This window comes from Megalobrama amblycephala, linkage group LG10 (assembly GCF_018812025.1).
Source record: "Megalobrama amblycephala isolate DHTTF-2021 linkage group LG10, ASM1881202v1, whole genome shotgun sequence".
In the NCBI taxonomy this organism is placed as follows: domain Eukaryota; kingdom Metazoa; phylum Chordata; class Actinopteri; order Cypriniformes; family Xenocyprididae; genus Megalobrama; species Megalobrama amblycephala.
In genome coordinates this window covers 18,428,908-18,451,049 of record NC_063053.1, presented here as the reverse complement: position 1 = coordinate 18,451,049, position 22,142 = coordinate 18,428,908, and the positions used below count along the sequence as shown (strand labels likewise).

The window sequence follows — 22,142 nt, the reverse complement described above, 5'->3', positions numbered from 1 at the left end:
GAGAGAGGTAAAGAAGAACCCAAAGATCACTGTGGCTGAGCTCCAGAGATGCAGTCAGGAGATGGGACAAAGTTGTAGAAAGTCAACCATCACTGCAGCCCTCCACCAGTCGGGGCTTTATGGCAGAGCGGCCTGACGGAAGCCTCTCCTCAGTGCAAGACACATGAAAGCCCGCATGGAGTTTGATAAAAAACACCTGAAGGACTCCAAGATGGTGAGAAATAAGATTCTCTGGTCTAATGAGACCAAGATAGAACTTTTTGGCCTTAATTCTAAGCGGTATGTGTGGAGAAAACCAGGCACTGCTCATCACATGTCCAATACAGTCCCAACAGTGAAGCATGGTGGTGGCAGCATCATGCTGTGGGGGTGTTTTTCAGCTGCAGGGACAGGACGACTGGTTGCAATCGAGGGAAAGATGAATGCGGCCAATTACAGGGATATCCTGGACAAAAACCTTCTCCAGAGTGCTCAGGACCTCAGACTGGGCTGAAGGTTTACCTTCCAACAAGACAATGACCCTAAGCACACAGCTAAAATAACGAAGGAGTGGCTTCACAACAACTCCGTGACTGTTCTTGAATGGCCCAGCCAGAGCCCTGACTTAAACCAAATTGAGCATCTCTGGAGAGACCTAAAAATGGTGTCCACCAACGTTTACCATTCAACCTGACAGAACTGGAGAGGATCTGCAAGGAGGAATGGCAGAGGATCCCGAAATCCAGGTGTGAGAAACTTGTTGCATCTTTCCCAAAAAGACTCATGGCTGTATTGGATCAAAAGGGTGCTTCTACTAAATACTGAGCAAAGGGTCTGAATACTTAGGACCATGTGATATTTCAGTTTTTCTTTTTTAATAAATCTGCAAAAATGTCAACAATTCTGTGTTTTTCTGTCAATATGGGGTGCTGTGTATACATTAATGAGGAAAAAAATGAACTTAAATGATTTTAGCAAATGGCTGCAATATAACAAAGAGTGAAAAATTTAAGGGGGTCTGAATACTTTCCGTACCCACTGTATATACACACACATATATATATATTTATATATTTATTCATATATTTACTTTATTTTATGTACATATAAAAATGTATTATATGATTTATGTTGATTTATACTTATATGAATTTATTATTTAAAAGAATAAAAAATGAATTCAAGTAAAATGTTACCCTTGGCAGACATAGCCACCTCAGTGGTGCCTATGTAAGGATCACATCTGAACTCCTCTAGGGAGTTTATAGTACACTGTCCAACGACTGGTTTTCGACCAAAAGGCCTGTGGTCAATAACTTTGAGCACAATGGGTGGAGTGTATATCTCATCTTTAGGAAGAAGCTGAAAAAGAGAGAGACATTGTTAGGATTCTGCTTGTCCAAAACCAACAAAGCTTCATTTACAAACACAACTACTTAGTAATGTTTTTTGTATTATAATTTTCACTGTATGTATTAGGATCAAAAACATGCTTAAATCTGGAAGCAGTGCAGATTTAATCTATAATCTAGAGTCTAGACTCACATGGTTTAAAAACAAGATTGTAGCATTAAATTTAGGTGGTGCTCGCTCATGCAAAACTCACTGCAAGTTGCTATGTGGTTGTTCTGGGTGGTTGCTTTCTGACCTATGTCCAATGAACCCACTCTAAAGTGTCCCTCAAGTGGTATTTATAAATTTACTTCATTTATTTAATTTGTAAATATAATCTGAAATGTAGAGATCTGTACTCAACAAGCCTCATAATTTGTGTTTACTTTTATGTCCTCAGCACAAAGAGCGTGGGATGAATTACGCATCAAAGTTCAACACTAGGGTTTATTCAAATCTCTGACCATTAATATGAGCAATAGCAATGCCTTAGCTTGTTCATGAGAGATGTTGGATCCTTTGTTTTGTATACACAGACATTTCAGCAGTACAGTTTCAATTTTGTATGTTAGCAAAAGCGTTTTCTTTAATTTTAGGAGGTGCTGTACCACTTTGAGGAACAGGACAGATCCAGGGAAGTTGGGGTTTTTCTTGATGTTCTTGATGATGGCAGTCTGAACAATCTGCCCTCCACATTCAACTATAAGGTTGGGGGAAGACACTGCAGCCAACTGATATGTCTTCATGTTTCTTAAACCCCAGGCCAGGATCTGTCAAAACACACAGTATGAGACACTGGCAGCAATTTTGTTTGGTTTAAACACATTATTCATAAGGATGACTGCATTACCTCAACTGCAGTGAGCTGCACCACAGGCCTGATCCCCTGAGGAACCATGTACAGATTCTCACTTCTACGAGGTGGGACCAAGGGCAGGTTAACGTCATTTGCCTGAGGTCAACAATGAACAGTGGATAAGCAAATGATAACTGTGGTGTGGTTAAGATGACATGCCAACAAAACGATGATACAAACAAATATAATGACACATGACAAATAAGAATTAAAACAACCTTATCTTTAAGCAAGAGCTCAGCTGCTACCAGCACTTCTCCTGCATTCCGTCCCTTCATGGTGATGGGGAACCAAAGGAGTTTAGGTATTAATGGAGTGGCAGGATTTAGCTTCACTACTGGAGGGCACGTGCACCTGCCCATAGCCTCATCCTTCCCCTGCAACACATCCACAGATCAAAATCAAAAAATCATTGAAATCATTCAAGGGTCAACAGTGCTTTTTGCAGATTCCATGTACACCTGAGTTTGGATTAACAGAGAGTCATACCACTTGGTCGCTATCATAAACCTCCAGAACGATACTGGGTGGGTTATGAGCGATGGTCTGAGGGTCTCCGTAGATTTCAATGTCATCAAAAATGAGGGTTTGGTCCCATGTGGGGTTTAGGCTGGACTTAATGATCTCTGTTGTCTTGCTTACATGCAAGAAAGACACATGCACGTAGGGATCTGTGAAAACACCATGCAAAGGATCAGTCATATATCATTTATTAAAATCATGTGCATAACCTCAGTGAGGTGATGGATTGCGTTCATATTAGATGAAAAAAACCCTCACCAGAAAAGCTGTCTTTGTCCATAGGAAGAAGGTTCTTGGCTTGATAGACATAGACTCTGAGATGGTAGGTGAATGACTCTGTTGAGACACATGGAGATTTGGGTGAAAAATCAGTTTATTTGGGTGAAACAGTTTATAAAGTCAGCATTTGTGATAAATAATGGGGGAAAAATGAACGGTTGTGAAATACAATCTTTTTTTATTCCATTCTGTATAATTAAGGGAGGGAAAAGGATGTTTGTTTACCAATTAAGTCTTTATCACAATGTAACGTCTCCTTAATTTCCCCTCGGGGATCAATAAAGAAAGTCTAAGTCTAATCAAAACTATTTGACACACACAACCTTTCAAAAATACTTTGAAATATTTTTCATAGAAATTCTGCCATGCAGCACAGCTAGGTTTTTGGCACTTCCTTTTTTCTATTGAAATTTGTATATAAATTCTATTAATCAGCGCCATTCAGGATTTCTATTGGCTCCCTATCTTTTCTTCTTGTTGTTTTGTTTTGCACAGATTGTCGGGAAGAGAAGGGGTGTGTTAGTCTCAGAGATATAATCGGTGTAAGGAATTTAGAAGGAGTCCTTTAATCAGCAGGCATGAATAAACATTACTCACTGTCGAATCTGCAAGACACAGTGGGTGTGTTGGCACCAAAGAGTTTAGCCGTGTCCTTTTTGCTGCCTTTCTCATCGTCATCTATTCCCTAATAGCAAAGAAAAATAACTGAGTTTTTAAAAAGTTCAATATCCTTTAAAATTACGTTCTAAATAAAATAAGTCAATTGTAATATTTCGCAAACATCAAACTGCAACCACAGGAACAGTCAAAAACACAATAATCTTTTTAATCCTGTGTCAGAGACAAATAAATAAAAATAAAATGTATTTGAAACATCTACTTTTGTTTTTCAGTCAGACAGTCATTCAAGACTAACCAAAGCCCCTTCCAGGTTAAAGATAGCCGATGCGCCCACACGTTCAGATGGTGCCATTTTCCTCCTCCAGCGTCTGCGGCGGAATGTGTCTGAGGAACGCTCCTTCCTGTGGAACTTCCACCCAATCAGAGACGAGTATTCCCAGCCATCACCCAAGTCTTTCTTCTGTTGACAAAAGAGTGATTATACATATTTGACTAATGATTTTCCCTAATCATAAATCAGAATTCAGTTGCAGTACAAGACAACAGTGCTAGTTAACAACATCACGCAAATCTTCAAATCAGAAAGTAACGGTAGTGAGGCATTCTCACCTCTACAGTGGGCATGTCTGATATCTTCTTGCGAGGTCGGACTAGTCTTTTCCTGCGATGGATGTGGTACATTTTCTCAGCAGCAACCCAGGACCTGGGCTTATCATCAGGAGGAATGGTGACACCATATTCCCATCCTAACATCCAATGAAAATAATGGAAATACAGATCTTAAAGTTCTGGAATCAGCTCCCACATCAAAGGGATGCTTCATGACCTGATGCATACTCATGATAATGCGTGGCATATACTATGCAACATATTAGTGCATATATTTGACTGATGTACATTACCATTCAAAAGTTTAGGGTCGGTTAGATTTTTTAATGCTTTTGAAAGACGTCTTTATGCTCATTAATCCTGCATTTATTTGACCGATACTACAGTAAAAAATATTGTTAAAATTTAAAATAATTATTTTCTATTTTAATATATTTGAAAATGTAATTTTCAAAGCTGAATTTTCAGCATCCAATACTCCATTCTTCAGTGTCACACGATCCTTCAGAAATCATTTTAATATGCTGATTTGGTGCTCAAGAAACATTTCTTATTGTTATTAATGTCGAAAACAGTTTTGCTGCTTAAAGGGATAGTTCACTCAAAAATAAAAAGAATTTTGTCATCATTTACTGACCCTCAAGTTCTTCCAAACCTGTATGAATTTCTTTCTTCTGTATGGACAAAAAAATACTAAGGAAGTAAATGAACTATCCCTTTAATATTTTTGTGGAAACAGTGATAGATTTTTTTAAGGATCCTTTGAACAGAATGTTCAAAAGAACAGCTTTCATTTGACAGAAATCTTTTGTAACATCATAGATACCTTTACTGACACTTTTGATCAATTTAATGAGTCCTTGCCGAAGCAGTATGAACAGTATAAATTTATTTAAAAAAAACCATAGCACTTTACAATAAGGTTCATTAGTTAACATTAGGTAACTACATTAGTTAACATGAACTAATAATCAACTGCACTTATGCAGCATTTATTAATCTTTGTTAATGTTAATTTCAACATTTACTAATACATTACTAAAATCTTGATAACATTAGTTAATGCACTGTGAACTAACATGAACAAACAATGAACAACTGTATTTTCATTAACTAACGTTAAGGAAGATTAGTAAATACAGTAACAAATGTATTGCTCATGGTTAGTTCATTTTAGTTAACACATTTACTAATGTTTAACTAATGAACCTTATTGTAAAGTGTTACCAAAAAAACCTTACTGACCCAAACTTTTAAACAGTAGTGTGCATTACACACAAACTGCATCTGTTTGGTCAAACCTCATCACTATGTGTATTGTGCAATGGGTTTAATCCCAGGAGTTACAATTCCTGACCTTTCTCATCAACTGCCCTGTTGCTGTCAAAATTCCAGTCATCTTCCCAAATCCATCCTGGGGGACACTCAATCTCTGCAGGGTTCTGGGCCTTCTCTCCATTCTGCATGGAATAAATCCCATCATTCAATACTTAAAGTGATCGTTTACCCAAAAATGATCATTCTATCCTCATTTACACACCCTCATGTTTCTCCGAACATGAATAACTAACTTTCTTGATATTTTGTATAATTTCAAGAGACCATAAAAGTTTCATAAATAGTCTAGTCATACAGTAGCTTTGTGTGATGAACAAATAACTAACTTTCTTGATATTTTGTATAATTTCAAGAGACCATAAAAGTTTCATAAATAGTCAGTAGCTTTGTGTGATGAACAAACTGAAATTTAAATTGTTGTTTGCTAAATAATCTTCCACTCTTTGAGCTGTTAACTCAATAACCGCTGCAAACAGATCATTGAATAAGCGAATTGAACTTGAAAACCAAATCATTCTGATTGGATCAACTGGTTTATTGAAAAGATCTGACTAAAATTAACAATTAATTCATGAATCATGCATCACTTCTTATCTCATGAACTTACCAAGAAGAGTTAAGCAGATGTTCATCATATAAAGCTATCATAAGGCATATGGTTGTATGGAAAACATTTTATGATACATTTATCTTGCTTTTTTGTCATTTTTGAGCTTATTAAATTAAAAAGGGTGACCAAAAATTCCTTTTTTAAATTGGGTTTTAAAACCATAAATTGGGTTTGAAACATGAGAATGAGTCAATAATGACAGAATTTTAATCTCTGGCTGAATTACTCCTTTAAAAACCTGCACCATCAATAGTGACCACCTAGTGATCTAAAAGAGAAGCACTGTACTGTAGTTGTGAACTTTCTATGTGGCCACAGGAAGTTGAGAAAAGGTAAGCTGCTTCAAATTTCAATACTATATTCAAAATTCAGATTTAAAACTCAAATGTGCATGACTTAATTAAGTGTTGCTCTTTCTTCTTCACTGTGCAGTGCTTATTCTCTCACCACATCAGTGAAAGGTTCGGCGGCAGGTTTCCAATCTCCACCAGGGAAGCGAGTTTCGTTTTGGTAGACCTCATCAGTAAATTCAGAGTGCCCTGCGTCAGCCTCTGTAAGCAGACTGAGTCAAGCACATAACACACAAGTGGGGCTTTAGTGACAAATTTATTTCAACACACAAAACAACAGTCAAACAAACACTAAGCCAAGGCCATGACACAGCACAGGGTAAGGAGTGGGGTCAGTATAAGAGCCCCTGGAGAATGAAAAATGAGCTGACTATATAAACACAGAGCAGAGAGAGCTTGGCAGAGAGACTATGTTTATGTTACAGCAGGGCCAACTACAGCTGTATGCCAAGCTACAGTTTCCTCTGATTGTTTCTAACTCACTTTACTTATGCCACAGAGTCACTAATTACATAGACTACTGTTCAAATGTCTGGGGACAGTTTGTTTTTATTATTATTAGTAGTAGTATAAAAAATATATATATATCTTTTTATTCAGCAAGTATGCATTAAACTAAACATGACATTACAGACATTTATAATGTTACACAAGATTACAAACAAATGCTCTTTTTGACTTATCAATGAAATCTTATAAAAAATGTGTTAAGCAGCAAATCAGCATATTAGAATGATTTCTGAAGGATCATAAAGACTGAAGACTGGAGTAATGATGCTGAAAATTCAGCTTTGCCATCACAGGAATAAATTATATTTTAAAATATATTAAATCAGAAAACTTTTATTTTGAATTGCAATAATATTTCACAATATTAATTACATAATTTAGTTTAATTTAAAATAAATAATTTAAAAATGACAAAATAGCGCTAAAATACTTTTTGCAGTGTAGTTTAAGCTAAATGGGTGTTAAAAAGTAAAACTCAATAATCACGCTTATCATACCAACAGAAATAATTCTATTCAAAATATGCATTCATATATTGCATTGTATATTTTGCAGTTATCATCAGCTCACCAGCGCTCAGGGTCAATGAACCAGTCTCCTTCCCACTCCCAGCTCCGGGGCGGCATGAAACGTTCCTGCTTCAGTTTCACCTTTCCCGTCACATCTGAAAACTTGTGCCGGCCAACTAGACCCGTGGTCCCCCACTTCCCAAAAACCTGAGCCTGGTTCTCGTACTAACACAGGAGAACAGAGAGGGAACATATAGCATTGCTAAGGGAAGTTGCACACAACAGACCACAATACAGACATTACAGTATTACTGTATATACACTGTAGGTTTCACTTCAGTGTCCACTTTTACTAACCATCTCTGCATACACACTGAATGTCCCCTCTGCGAAGCTGTTGAACTTTTTCTCATGTGTAGACAGACCCAACCACATGTTCACACGCAGCTGCACAGGAATCTTAAGACCTTTGTTTTTGTCCATCGGGTACTAAGAACATTGGAAGAACAGGATCGGGAAATGTGAGTTGGACTCAAACTGGCATTGCCTGCATGTGCGTTAACTGCTATCTCGTACAGATTACTCTCTTGATTTAATCAAAATTAGCATTTTGAAGCCTTCAGTATTTTTGAGGGCTTCTAAGCTTATAATTACAAATACTATATAATTCACAATAATGTTGTCAAATACAAGCTACACATTTATTCTTACAGTACGTCTACCCAAAAAAAAAAAGAAAAGAAGATCTGGCGAGTCTTTGCTTTCGTCAAAAATTATAAAAATGTTCTGTAATTATTATACTTTAATATTATACATAATAATAATTCAAATTTTAATGAATAATTAATAATAATTATTATAATATATAATATTATTTGCTGATTAAATAGAATATTTGTAAAATTGTGATTGAAAATGATGAAAAACAAGTAAAAAACAAACAAAAAAATGTTTACCAGCAAAAGCACCTAATATATACATCTTCCTATATAGGGCCTAAAACTAATTTTTTGCCACAGCTGCCAATGGTCAGTGACTTTTTCAAATTTACCAGCCATAAATATTTTTTACTGGCGATGAAACTGTGCAAAAACAGGCACCAAAATTTTAGATGCCAGTCAAAATACACAATTTTCAGGTACCGAAATTGAATAAAGTAGGCTAATCAAATGTAAAATAACACTGCATAGTCTCCACTATAAATTAAACCTAAATTAATCCTTATTAAAGTTACAAATGTTATTCAGTCAAGAGCAGTGAGTGATTTTTACCTTAAAAAATCCAGACAGCAGCAGGTATATTAGGCTACTGCCACTTTAAGAGTGAATGCACGGATCCAATATACTGATACATTCTGAACACATGGGTTTTCTTTAGTTTCTTACGTTCATTTAAGACATAACCGATTATGTTTACCAGGATGCTTGCCGAGACACACATTTTTTTTTACATCATTTTGTGTGAATTTGTCAGTTCAAGCGCAAGAAGACGTGAAAAAAAGCTCAATTTAATATTCGCGTGCTATCTGAGATGCGGCTTTCTGGGCATGTGCGAGTAATGAATTGAGTTCCCTTTTGCATCTTCCTGTGATTGAATATTTAAATTGTCATGGCTTAAACTTTCATGATGATGATATATACATATATATATATATATATATATATATATATATATATATATATATATATATATATATATATATATATCATTGGCATGTGTCAACTACTCTTATGTTGTGCAACGAATCTAAATTTCAATTCCAAAATAATCCTTTCTACCTGCATAAAGATGGTTTGCGTCCTGCCGCAGTACTTGCCGATGGCCTGGTCGCTGTGGGTGGAGTAGAGCACCTGATTGGCTGGGACGCGGGCGTAGGCCACACGTTTCTCTCCTCTCAGCATCCATATGATGACATCAGGCATACTGTTCTGAGGCTGTGTTGTGAATTTAAACAATCATGTTAATGTTCCAGGGCTTGTGATTATGTACATTTGACTATAAAATTAATTTGAAGCTTTGCACATGGATATACAATATTATCTTCTACTTACAAACTCTAAAAAGCATTCAGTAGAATTACGCTGCCTTCACGTGCTCTCGGAATTATCGTAAGTATGAGTTTCCTAGGTAAAAATTGCACACGAACGCCTTCCCATTTCCTTGAATGCGATGAGCTCGAAATCATGACTTCAGAAGTGGGAATTATCAAATTTCAGATAGCACGTGAAGGCAGCATAACATTAGTGTCTAATGAGGCAGTGTCAAACCTCCTCTGTGATCTGCTGTAGTCGCTCCAGCCAGTCCTCTATATCAGCCATTGTGGCTTTAACATCAACAGCCTCCTCCCTCATGCGAATGGCTGCCTCTTTGACACTGGACATGGTTTTATGACGCAGATTTTTGATCTGAATATCAAGCGCTGTCAGATTCTGCTTACCCTCCAAATCTGGTACCTGGTAACTAATTGCAACAGCTTCAAGTTAATCACACGTCATCAGGCTCAGCATCAAGTAAATCACATGTCTAACATGGTAGGCAAATAAAGTTAGTCACAAGGCACTGTTCATTTTTTCAGTTTTTATTTATAGTCATAGTTCTTTTAATTCAGTCAGTATTTTTATGTCATATTCATTCATTTTAGTCCATTTTACTCTGATATGGCATATAGTTTATGAAAATAGTTCACACTGCTCCAAGGGCAGTTGTAAGTAATAATAAAAAGAGGCAGATAAGAAAGTTTACCCTCTGGAATTTACCTGGAAAGGTCATCGATGAGTTGGGTGATAAGTTTCAGCCAAATCTCAGCTAGGCGAGAGTCAGACACTTTAGCCAGGATGGCCGTCTTCAGAGAGATGATGTTGGATTGCTAAAGCAAGAGGCATAAAATATGTTATTGCTCTGAATCCTTTATCTGTTTGCTAAATCACTGCATGACATGAAGATGCATTAAAATCGTACCAATCGGTCAGAAATGAAGACAATGATGTTCACCGCATCCAAACGATGGCTTATGTCCTCCCAGAAAGATGTGAGGATAACAACTGGCTTAGAATCAGCCCAGGGCAAGTAATAGTAGTGATTTCCTGTGGGAAAAATACAAAAATTATTAACAAAATAATGCAGGTCTCAGGCTCTCATGTTTGGACTATTTGTATCTATTATAGCTACTGGCATTATGAGAACCTCACCATCAAAAACAGCACAGCTATACTGAGTAGTGGAGGCCAGTGGTTTGCATGTAGAGTCCAGTTTATTTCCATAGTTTCCAATGCTGACCTCAAACTGAATGGGTTCTCCAGTTTCTTGAAGCATACAGGCGCTGTGGAACACGGCACATAAGGAATACTTCCTTCTCCGCTGGTACTTCTGCACAGTAAGGGTACATAAAACAAGAATTTTTAATTCTATTCTGAAAAATAATGATTGTGATATCATATTAATAGAAATTCCCTAGTTTTAGATAAATGTTTATTCCAGGATGCAACAGAGTGGAAATGCTTGCTGTTACCTGTGCCACCAAAATGTCATCGTTTGAAATGTCTTCCACTTTTTTGTCCGTTTTGTCATCCAGCTGAGTGGAAAGCTCAATCAGAACCCTTCCCCGATAGGCCACCCCTTCACCCTGAAACACACAGACCTAGAATAACAGCTCTGACAACTACCACAGATTGTGCAACAGACAATTGACGGTGTGAATGTAGAATGGCTGCATGTACTGTTTGCTCATTTTTTTATGCAAAGCAAACACTGCATAACAATATTATCTTCAAAGTCAAGGTGTCGCAGAGATATTTTCCTTCTAAGATTGTTGCTGGGTTTGGCCAGTATTTATTATGTTCTATATCGTAGCTCTCACCAATTCCCCAGCACACTATTTTTCTTTAGAGCACTCACCTTGCCGTAATTCAGATCCTCATATGGGTCAGGTAAGCCAGTAAATTCTCTTGGACTTCCATAAAGGTTAATATAACAAGGCCCAAAAGCTGGAAGAAATCCAAGCTCAGCTTCTGTAGTGTCTACTGAAAAAGAATCGGTTAAAGATGCTTTGGGGATGACTGATAAATCAAGACAACTGAAATTTAAAAACTACACATATATAGATATTCCATTATATTAGAAATATGAATAAAAACTGACATGTCAAATTCACATCTTTGGAGCCTGAAGTTGACATGTCAAATGTTGAACATTAAATTGGATTATTTTACTTTTTAAGTATTTTAACATCCAAAATAATACAATTAAAAAATTAAATAAATTAAAAGTTAAATTAAATTACATTAAAAGCCATAAGATTCACAATACCATTAAAGGAAGGAGGCATTCCATTTTCTGAGTGTGATTCTGATGAAGAAATCAAGTTTTAGACATATGTAAACAGTTTTAGCATATTGTTCGAAAGTAAACTTTTTCTGAAAGTTTTGATATTTTAAAATAAAGTTTGTAGTGTACAGGAAAAATAAATGACACTTCATTAATATTCTACAGTAAGATCTATATTAATTCATACCTGCACTTCACAAGAGGCAAACAAAGAATCTTACTGTACCCTCAATTTCGCCCCCAGATGATGCTATTTTAGTCAGATTAAGGTAGGTGGTCCCGATAACATCGTTCCTTGACAATCGATCCCTGTCAAAGGCAAGAGTCAAATAGGATATGAAGAAAATAGTTTTTTGAAGAGAGAGGACAGGAAATGATGGAGAGAAGAAGAATGATACATTTATATTTATGAAACATATATTTATGACTATACACTACTGTTCAAAATGTTTATGACTGTAAACACTTTTACATCAAGTAATACTTTATTTTAATGGTCCCCTCAACAGACATTCTATTAAAGGTGCCATAGAATTGAAAATTGAATTACGTTGATTTTACCTCTTGAATATCAAGAGTTCAGTACATGGAAATGACATACAGTGAGTCTCAAACACCATTGTTTCCTCCTTCTTATATAAATCTCATTTGTTTAAAAGACCTCCGAAGAACAGGCAAATCTCCACATAACACCGACTGTTACATAACAGTCAGGATCATTCATATGTACGCCCCCAATATTTGCATATGCCAGCTCATGTTCAAGGCATTACACAAGGGCAGCCAGTATTAACATTTGGATCTGTGCACAGCTGAATCATCAGACTAGGTAAGCAAGCAAAGACAATAGCGAAAAATGGCAGATGGAGCAATAATAACTGACCTGATCCATATTTTTAGTGATATTTGTAAATTGTCTTTCTAAATGTTTCGTTAGCATGTTGCTAATGTACTGTTAAATGTGGTTAAAGTTACCATCGTTTCTTACTGTATTCACGGAGACAAGAGCCGTCGCTATTTTCATTTTTAAACACTTGCAGTCTGTATAATGTAAAATTGGATAAACACAATTTCATTCTTTATAAATCTCTCCAACAGTGTGTAATGTTAGCTTTAGCCACGGAGCACAATCAAACTAATTCAGAATCAAATGTAAACATCCAAATAAATACTATACTCACATGATCTGATGCATGCATGCAGCATGCATGACGAACATTTTATAAAGATCCATTTTGAGGGTTATATTAGCTGTGTGAACTTTGTTTATGCAAGGTATAATAGAGTCGTGAGCTCGGGGGTGGGGAGCGCAAGGATTTAAAGGGGCAGCAGCCTGAATCGGCGCATATTTAATGATGCCCCAAAATAGGCAGTTACAAAAATTAATAAAAAAAAAATCTATGGGGTATTTTGAGCTGAAACTTCACAGACACATTCAGAGGACACTTTAGACTTACATTACATATACACATATATTTGTCATCACAGGAATATTTTTAATGATATTTCACAATATTACTGTTTGCACTGCATTTTTGATCAAATAAATACAGTAGTGGTGAGCATAAGAGACTTCTTTCAAAAACATTAAAAATCCCAAACTTTTAAAGGTTAGTGTAAATATGTGTCAGCTCTGTAAAATTATAAGTCATGCAGTATAAAGAACTTACCAGTCAAAAGCAGTGAGCTTGATGCGTTCACACATTGATGGGAACTAAAAGGAAAGATCGAAGAGATATTGTGCTATTCAATCATTTTGTGTATTGCATGTTAGACTTCAACTATCACTGTTCTAAAAAGCATTAGAGCCATTTTACATGGAAACTGTCACAATTTAATTGCTTGAATTTTATATGTATTCATTTTTATTAACCTTTTAACATAGTACAAGGTTATCACCCTTCCTACCTTAACCTGCAGGTGAATCAGCTGATTCCACTCTGGATTGGCATTCTTCTCTACAATCTTTGTACATACCTTAAAAAAAACAAACAGAAGCATTTCATTACAATCCTTTACCAATCAGTCCAATTCTTCAACAATAAACATCTATTCTTTTTTGTTTTTACCTTTTTGCCAGCAAAACTGACTTCTAGAAAAGGATCCACCAAATTTTTCTTGTCATCTGTTCCACCAAATATGTGCTTTACCGTCTGGGCAAATGCATCATCCACTGAACATGAAGTGACAATAGTAGCATGTTACTGACTATGCAAATAGAAATGGCAGTATATAGAATTTTAGTGGTGTGTTGCTCTCTTGATTACTCTGTGGCATGTCCTCAGCACGGTAGATTTTCAGACTCAGCGTAGCCCACCGTAAAGCAACACCAGCTGGCAGCAGCAAGTTACTTTCAATGTCATCCAGTTCCTCATTGGCTTCTCTCTTTTCCACCTGACCAACAAGTTTATCAAAAAGTTAACTCAAACTTGGGTCGCCTGATGTGCAACTGCGCTATATGTCGGACTATATTTGACTATATTACTATATGTTGACTCTCTGACAAATGAAATTCAATTCTGAATGGTGTAACTGCCAGTTGTAAGAGTGAACTTTTCCTGAAATTGCCTGACAATTCTTTTAAACTTTCAGAGTGAGATGTACTTAGGAACTCACTGGAAGTTCGTCTCCGGTGCCTACTATGAACATGCTGACTTTCAGGTAACCTCTGGCTCCAGAAATGGAGTCATCTGGATCACTTAGCAGAAGCCACTTCCTCATAATTGCATGACCTGTTTGGGACAAACCACAGATTATGTAAAAAAAAAACCATTATATGTATATGTAATGGTGTGAAAAAACTTAAACTGTTTAACCATTGCAGAAATTTTCATTGTGTTGCACAATATAACAGTTTGTAATCCAACAAGCCAAACTCTTCACATACCAGGCTCATCGTAGACATAGCCAACATCCAGCTGTTAAAACAGTGTTTGAAAGAGTTTGTAAGGACATATACTCAAACATCAAAGTACTCTTCACAAATGCTTGATATGAATTAGATATTAGTATTCTAACCAAGCATTAAATACATAGTAAATATATTCAAATGACATTAGGATTGTATGGATTATATGAAAGTGTACCTTAAACTCCCCCATAAGACTATCTGCTCTCAGGGAGTAGGCATTATACACCTAGATTTAAGAGAGAAATATATCTATTATAAGATATACAATAAAAAGCTGCAACCATAGTCTACACATAAAATGAACTAGAGATGAAAGTGCAAACTCTCTCAACAGTAAATATAAAATGATTTTAACCCTCTATGGTACGCAATATGATATCAATGAGGAAAAAATTATTTGTGTTGTTTTTCCTGCTTAAAATTGGACACTTTAACAAAATCAATAAACATTTTCATAATTTTTTAATTTATTTAATTTTTATAAGTTTGTTGCCTCGAGGCAACATTGTACCACAATGGAAAAAATTAAACATTTGGCATTTTCATGTAGAAAAAAGAAATATATTTATTGAAAACATTCATTTCTTTAACTAGACACTTAAACAAACAAATTTATATAGTTTTTAATGTATTAAAAGTTTCATATTTAATAAAAAGTAAAATTTTATATCCAGCTGTTGCCCTCAGGCAACATTATACCATAGTGGAACACAAGTATTACCAAACCATCATATATTTATGTTATTATATCAAGTTATCATATCCATATTCATCCTCATCTCCATCTTCACTCTCATCCTCAGTCTCTTCCTGATGGATTGTCACTATGAGTCAATCTTCCTCATCACAGTATGACCCCTCATTAACTCCTCATCCTCACCCTCATAAACTGGCTTTGCTACCTGTGTTTTATACCTCTTTAAAGTGCTATAGAAAAAGTGCGGATCATAATATATGCAGATATGGTATGTGAATTAGTATTCTTATAAGTGCATTACAAAATCATGTGAAAATGGCAACATATTTAGATAATTCTAAATGATTCAAATATGATACATTTGTATTCAAACCTATTATGCCTGTATGGCCTCATGCGATTCCATTATGGTACAATGTTGCCTTGAGGCAACATACAGTTTTTTGTTATTTTCTCTAAAACATTTGATGAAATATAATGTAAAGTTCTTAAAAATACTTCTTTACTTGCCAGTGAAGGTGACTCATATTTTTTGTGGGTGATTAAATGGTTACAAACAAGTGAAAAAAGCACTTTTCAATGGAGAAAATATGGAGTCATGTGACATGTGCTGAAACAGGACACAAAATGGACCCCTGTTGGTCATGTTTTGGTCTTTTTTGCACTTTTATTGATTAGTATTTGAGTTATTCTGTCCTGAGATATGTTTGATCAATCAATTGGTGGCTTATTTTTTAAAAAACAAACTAAAATAGACCATGTTGCCTGGAGGCAACACCGTACTTTATTTAATGTGATTTGCACAAGCAGACATGTTCCTCATGCTGATCCAGAAACAACATTGTTTTCAACCGATCAGATTCTTTAGAGTTTGCCATTAGGTATAGGGTTGGTTGATTAAATGCTACTCAAGGAACATGTCCTTCTTGTGGAGACTGTGTTGTGCCAGGACCATCTCAAGACCCATCTTACCCGGATCATGATGCTCTCATCAAAAAGCTCAGAAGGCAGCATGTTGACATTATAGAAGAAAATCTGCGGAAACAGCCATGTAAATTAAATCATATTCACAACACAGTGGACAAAAAAGTAAATCTCACTAGCCATGAAATGTGAACTGAAACAGCACTTTTGGTTAAAGAAGCCTCAACCAAATAATTATGTGAAAGTAATACATTGTATTGAGCAAATGTGAGAGGGACAGAAATATCAGGTCAAAAAGGAAGTGGGAAGTGGTTTTTAGCCAAAACAGGTGCAGTGCAGTGTAAAGCGAAGCAGACCAAGGTCAAGAAAGAAAGGTTTCTCTCTAGTGTAGGAAAAACAATTTAGTGGCCAAAAACAAGGCAATATGTATTCTTTTTAATAGGAAGTCAGATGGGCACAATGAAAACCAAAATACCTCATCAAAGAATGGATTGTTTCCTCTTCGAATCCTTGTTCTGTGTGTCTGTCCGCACACACTTACTTTGGTGACTGGCTTTATGTTATTGCCAGGTAACTGTCGACCCTCAATTACTCGAACACGAATCTAAGTGAAAATAATGTTAATGGATTAAAGCCCTAAAAGCTCACCAACCTTTCAGATATGACATTTAGCAATAAGAACACATACCTGGAAATCTTGGGGTTTGTTGGCGAGAGCTTTTGTCCGCTTCCGAGTTGTACGAACCAATTTTTTTGAGTCTTTTTTTCCAGGCTGTCCAGAGGGAGAAATTCCAGGTGCCCCTGGCTCGGCCGCATCTGCATCTTCATCACTATCAACACCTTTCTCCTCTTCACCAACTAAAAGCAAAGCCAAGATATATATATATATATATATATATATATATATATATATATATATATATATATATATATATATATATATATATATATATATATATAACAGATATAACATATAAAAACAATAAATATTAATATTAATAATACAGATAAATAAATGTATTAATATAATATAATATAATATAATATAAAATACAGTTTTTGCTACTGTACCTTTAAGACCTGTAGATATAAATGACTTTTGCTGACTTAATAACAAAGCCCTGTCAAATTGCTGAATACTGTATAAGTGTTGATATGTAATTGTGGGCAATTTCTGAATGACCTAGTTTTTCAGTTTAGTTATGATATGAATCATTATTATTGTTAGGCACACAGAGACAATGTGGCAGACTCTGGTAGAGCGTCCTTTTGGTTTTAGGTGATGCATTTTCGGTCTCTCATTTGCATCAATCATTTCCATACTGTATGTAAACGCAAACGCCTACAGTCGCTTACAATCTTCCTGCGGCTCTGCAGGGCAGTCTATCCCAACTGGTTACCAAAAGAAGAACAGCTTATGTGGGCCAGTAAGATGTAAGATATCTCGAGCAGTAATAATAACCTGCAGTATCTCCAGTGAGGGCATCTCCGATGTTCTGATCATTTGGGTTTGGGACGGTACTTGCAGGAGGCTCATAACCAATTGTTAAATTGATAGTTGCCTAAAGTAGTAAATGCAGAGAAATACAGTTATTTTAAGTTATTCAGCATCATTATTTGTATTCTATACTGTACAAAAAATGTACCCCAATTTCCTGTTTCTTCTCATTGATGAGGGGAATGTTCTTGGAAGGAAGAGATCTGGTCTGACCTGCTGCCAGTTCTTTAAGTGAGATCTTTGCAGAACCAATAAATCTAGAAAGCAGAAGAAAATAATACCAAACAGGGAAGCAAACTTCATTTTTACACAAATTGGAAACAGTGTTTTATGCAACTCTGTGCTTTTGTTGCTACTATTGTATGTATAATTACATTATGAAACTTCCACTTTAAACACTGTTCCTTTGACGTTGTTTCACTACTTAAAATCAAAAATAAGAGGGAAACTCTGATGAGATTTTTGAAATATAGATTGCATTATTCTGTTTCACTTCAGCTTTTCTCACCCTGGACAAGTTCAGTCAAAAGCCTCTGACTAAGAGATCACAAAAACACCTGAAAGAGACCATTTGTAGTTTTGCAATGGCTGGAATCAGGGTGACACAGCAACAGGAATTGGGTTGGGTGGGCCCAATTTCAACATGAGGGAAATGTGGATGTCAGTTATGAAACAGCATCCTTTTATTTATGCATCCCTATTTTAATTATTCCACAACATTTAGAAAACATGTCTGAATCTAAAATTCATTCAAGAACAATTCAAAACTTGCAGTTGCTGTTTTTTGTCTTTGACTAGGATTTGTAATTAGATTTTTAGGTAACACTTTACAATAAGATTCATTAGTTAACATTAGTTAACTTCATTAGTTAACATTAACTAATAATGAACTGCACTTCTACAGCATTTATTAATCTTTGGTAATACATTACTAATACTAACACTTGCTAATACATATACTAATACATTGTTAAAATCAAGAGTTGTATTTGTTAACATTAGTTAAAGGGATAGTTCACCCAAAAATGAAAATTCTATCATCATTTACTCACCCTCAAGATGTTTAAAATCTGTATAAATGTTCTGTTGAACACAAAGGCAGATATTTTGAAGAAAGTTTGTAACCAGGCCACTTTGGGGCACCATTGACTTCCAAAGTAGGAAAAAAACTACTGTTCAGTTCAACACATTCTTCAAAATATTTTCCTTTGTGTTCAACAAACCAAAGAAAATGATACAGATTTGGAACAAATCGAGGGTGAGTAAATGATGATAGAATTTTCATTTTTGGGTGAACTCTTGCTGTACAGAATATCCAAAAGCTTATACATAATGTTGGAAAGCACTGAGAAGGAAGCAGAGGGAAAAACAGCTGGAAGCAATTAGACTAGGCCAGTGACTTATGTGCCAGGCAGAGGGGATAAAAACAGCAACTTCAGAGGGGGGATGCATGCGAACACTGACTTCAGTGAAGACACACACAATGTTAAGTGAATAAGAGTGTAATATAAATAATTTACATCACAAGCATACACATTAGTAATAGGCGCATCCTGTTTGCACAGCACCATCACAGCTGATACATTCACCATGTGGACAGGACTCAACATCATATGGAGATTAACCTGCATGTTGTGTAATACATGGAATATGTACAGTCATCTGATATAATCACAAAATAAACCATACTACTTTGCAATAGGGTCCTGACAGCCTTGTTAGTAGGGCTGTCAAACGATTAATCGTGATTAATCGCATACAAAATAAAAGTTTGAGTTTGCCTAATATATGTGTGAGTACTGTGTGTAATTATTATGTATATATAAATACAAACACATTCATGTATATATTTGAGAAATATTTACAAGTATATGTATTTATTTATATTTTTATATAATTTATATTATATATAAATAAAAATATTTTGTTCATTAATAAGATATTTCTCTTAACTATATACATTAATTTGTTTGTATTTATATATACATAGAAATTAGACACAGTACTCACACATATATTAGGCAAACTCAAACTTATTTTGTATGTGATTAATCGCGATTAATCGTTTGACAGCCCTACTTGTTAGAGTTCATTTGATGACCGTACATTATCACTGGCTTATTATCACTGCCAAAAATGAAAATTCTGTCATCATTTACTCCCCCTCAAGTTGCTGTATGAATTTCTTTGTTCTGCTGAACACATACGAAGATATTTGGAAGAATGTTTGTAACCAAGCAGATCTCGCCCCCCCATTGACTACCATAGTATTTGTTTGCTTGGTTACAAACATTCTTCTAAATATCTTCCTATGTGTACAGCAGAACAAATACATTTATACAGATTTGAAACAACTTGAGGGGGAGTAAATGATGACAGAATTTTCATTTTTGGGTGAACTATCCCTTTAAAGAATGTTGGTAACCCAAGAGTTGATGGACCCCAAAGACTTCCATAGTAGAGAAAAAAAATACTATGGAAGTCAATGGCTACCATCAACTGTCTGGTTACCAACATTCTTTAAAATATCCCTTAAAAATACTTCAGAAGGCTGCTTGCATCAGATTGTCTGTTCTGGAACACAATTCTGGAATTTTTAAACACTTTCTGTAAATATTCAGTAAATGCAATCTTAACTCTTTCTATATTTTTTTTTTCATGCCAAAAATATCTGCTGGCATTTCCTTTGTCAAACAAATCTCCAGAAACGGACTTGACGCAGGCCCAGAGAATAAGTCAAAGTGAGATGGGAAACTATGCACATGATTTAACTATGAGTCATGAGTCAAATTATGATTAATATATGATACTTCCTAAATTTCCTCCAAATTAATTCCCCTACAAAAGCTATTTTAAATTCCCAAATAAGGCTAAAGGCAACTGTGAATTTAAAAAGCAGATTTCATCATTCTTAAATGCCTGTAAATACATTGGTGATTCAGGTAGTCTGCCAACTACAAGTTTTCACAAGTTTACTTTTTCCCAAATTTGTTGCTAGGTTACTCTCTAGCCTGTGGCAACAAATAAGACAAACTCCAGTAAGTATGATGTGTATGAGAGTCTGCAAACTAAAAAAAGGGAAAAAAAACACCATGGAGAAGTCAGCTGCATGACTCATGGAAAGTTCATTATCGTGGCAGACTTTGCACAGTAAAACTTGCCACATGGAAGAAAAACTGCCTTCTGAACCAAACCAAATGTTCACTAGTTTAAGACTGAGCTAGGTTTGACTATGTGTATCTAACACATGAGTCTAATATGAGTCTCTCACCTGCATAACACTGCAAGTATAGACACGGTTGTTGGGTGTGGCAGTGAGCTTTTAAAGGGTTTCATGTCTAGCTCTGCACTAACTAATCTCGCAATCCCATTACCAATGCTCCTATAAATGTTATTCACAGAGACTCCCTTAGCTTTATCATTTACACTGCAGTGATTTCAACTACAGTCATATTTTCATACAGTACTGAGCATGTGTGAAATGATAGGCAGGGTAACCAATCACGCCCACTCAGCAAATGTAAAGTACCATCTAAACCACCTTCACCAACAACAATGTAGAGAAATAATCTTTTCTTTAACCACACTTGTCATTTTATGACTTCTTGGAATCCTAAAAGGCTCATGCAGTAAATCAGTGGTGGATGCACACATACTTGTCTTTTCCAATAGTTTCGTAGTCTTTCACAACCACATCAATGAATGACGAGGAATCCAGCGGAGAACCTTTCAAATCAAACTCAATGATCTGAAATGGCAAAATCAGGTCTCGGTTATCCACATTTAAGATGCATTGATTTAAATGACATAACTTTAGTGTCCAACAAATAAAAGAGAAAAAACTATGACTTGTACTGACCTCATTCCACACAGGATTTAATTCTTTGTCAATTGTTTTTGTTTTCTTTTTTTCACCTGAAATTTTAAAAAATGAAAAGGCCGATGAGAAAACTCTAAAAACTAAATAGTTTCTCTAAAACTATTTTTATGACCATCCAAACTACATTAGTCCCACAGTTATTCAGAATATCATCACATTGATATTCATGCTACTTTAATAAGACTATAATGAAAAATATGCTCTCTGCAGTAATACACATTAGGTTTGTACAAATGGGCACATACAGTAAAAGATATTTTAGGTTGAAATAACAACTGCACGTTTTCACTTTTTACAGTGTAGGGAGGGAGTTTTCCCTCACGTTGGGTCATTC

At 35.5% G+C, this 22,142-nt stretch overlaps 1 protein-coding gene across 2 annotated transcripts in view; it reads right to left on the bottom strand.

The window, feature by feature from the left end:
* Positions 1 to 22,142, bottom strand: part of myofl (myoferlin like) — a 29,464-nt gene that overhangs the window by 6,526 nt on the left and 796 nt on the right. The window contains exons 2-37 of one of the 2 annotated variants that reach the window (XM_048205133.1): positions 21,788 to 21,843; positions 21,585 to 21,676; positions 18,077 to 18,185; positions 17,893 to 17,992; positions 17,119 to 17,288; positions 16,906 to 17,034; positions 16,479 to 16,541; positions 14,985 to 15,035; positions 14,786 to 14,816; positions 14,515 to 14,630; positions 14,166 to 14,292; positions 13,968 to 14,071; positions 13,807 to 13,875; positions 13,569 to 13,612; positions 12,125 to 12,207; positions 11,881 to 11,919; positions 11,470 to 11,594; positions 11,084 to 11,197; positions 10,764 to 10,941; positions 10,534 to 10,658; positions 10,332 to 10,441; positions 9,843 to 10,035; positions 9,354 to 9,509; positions 7,933 to 8,064; positions 7,637 to 7,800; positions 6,654 to 6,768; positions 5,616 to 5,718; positions 4,259 to 4,395; positions 3,945 to 4,109; positions 3,626 to 3,713; positions 3,008 to 3,085; positions 2,717 to 2,898; positions 2,446 to 2,604; positions 2,222 to 2,323; positions 1,980 to 2,141; positions 1,176 to 1,341 (exon numbers count right to left, since the gene is read on the bottom strand). In XM_048205133.1, coding sequence (XP_048061090.1) covers positions 1,176 to 1,341; positions 1,980 to 2,141; positions 2,222 to 2,323; positions 2,446 to 2,604; positions 2,717 to 2,898; positions 3,008 to 3,085; positions 3,626 to 3,713; positions 3,945 to 4,109; positions 4,259 to 4,395; positions 5,616 to 5,718; positions 6,654 to 6,768; positions 7,637 to 7,800; positions 7,933 to 8,064; positions 9,354 to 9,509; positions 9,843 to 10,035; positions 10,332 to 10,441; positions 10,534 to 10,658; positions 10,764 to 10,941; positions 11,084 to 11,197; positions 11,470 to 11,594; positions 11,881 to 11,919; positions 12,125 to 12,207; positions 13,569 to 13,612; positions 13,807 to 13,875; positions 13,968 to 14,071; positions 14,166 to 14,292; positions 14,515 to 14,630; positions 14,786 to 14,816; positions 14,985 to 15,035; positions 16,479 to 16,541; positions 16,906 to 17,034; positions 17,119 to 17,288; positions 17,893 to 17,992; positions 18,077 to 18,185; positions 21,585 to 21,676; positions 21,788 to 21,843 — 4,137 coding nt within the window. The remainder of the gene's footprint in view (positions 1 to 1,175; positions 1,342 to 1,979; positions 2,142 to 2,221; positions 2,324 to 2,445; positions 2,605 to 2,716; positions 2,899 to 3,007; positions 3,086 to 3,625; positions 3,714 to 3,944; positions 4,110 to 4,258; positions 4,396 to 5,615; positions 5,719 to 6,653; positions 6,769 to 7,636; positions 7,801 to 7,932; positions 8,065 to 9,353; positions 9,510 to 9,842; positions 10,036 to 10,331; positions 10,442 to 10,533; positions 10,659 to 10,763; positions 10,942 to 11,083; positions 11,198 to 11,469; positions 11,595 to 11,880; positions 11,920 to 12,124; positions 12,208 to 13,568; positions 13,613 to 13,806; positions 13,876 to 13,967; positions 14,072 to 14,165; positions 14,293 to 14,514; positions 14,631 to 14,785; positions 14,817 to 14,984; positions 15,036 to 16,478; positions 16,542 to 16,905; positions 17,035 to 17,118; positions 17,289 to 17,892; positions 17,993 to 18,076; positions 18,186 to 21,584; positions 21,677 to 21,787; positions 21,844 to 22,142) is intronic. The other variant, XM_048205134.1, reaches the window with a different exon arrangement.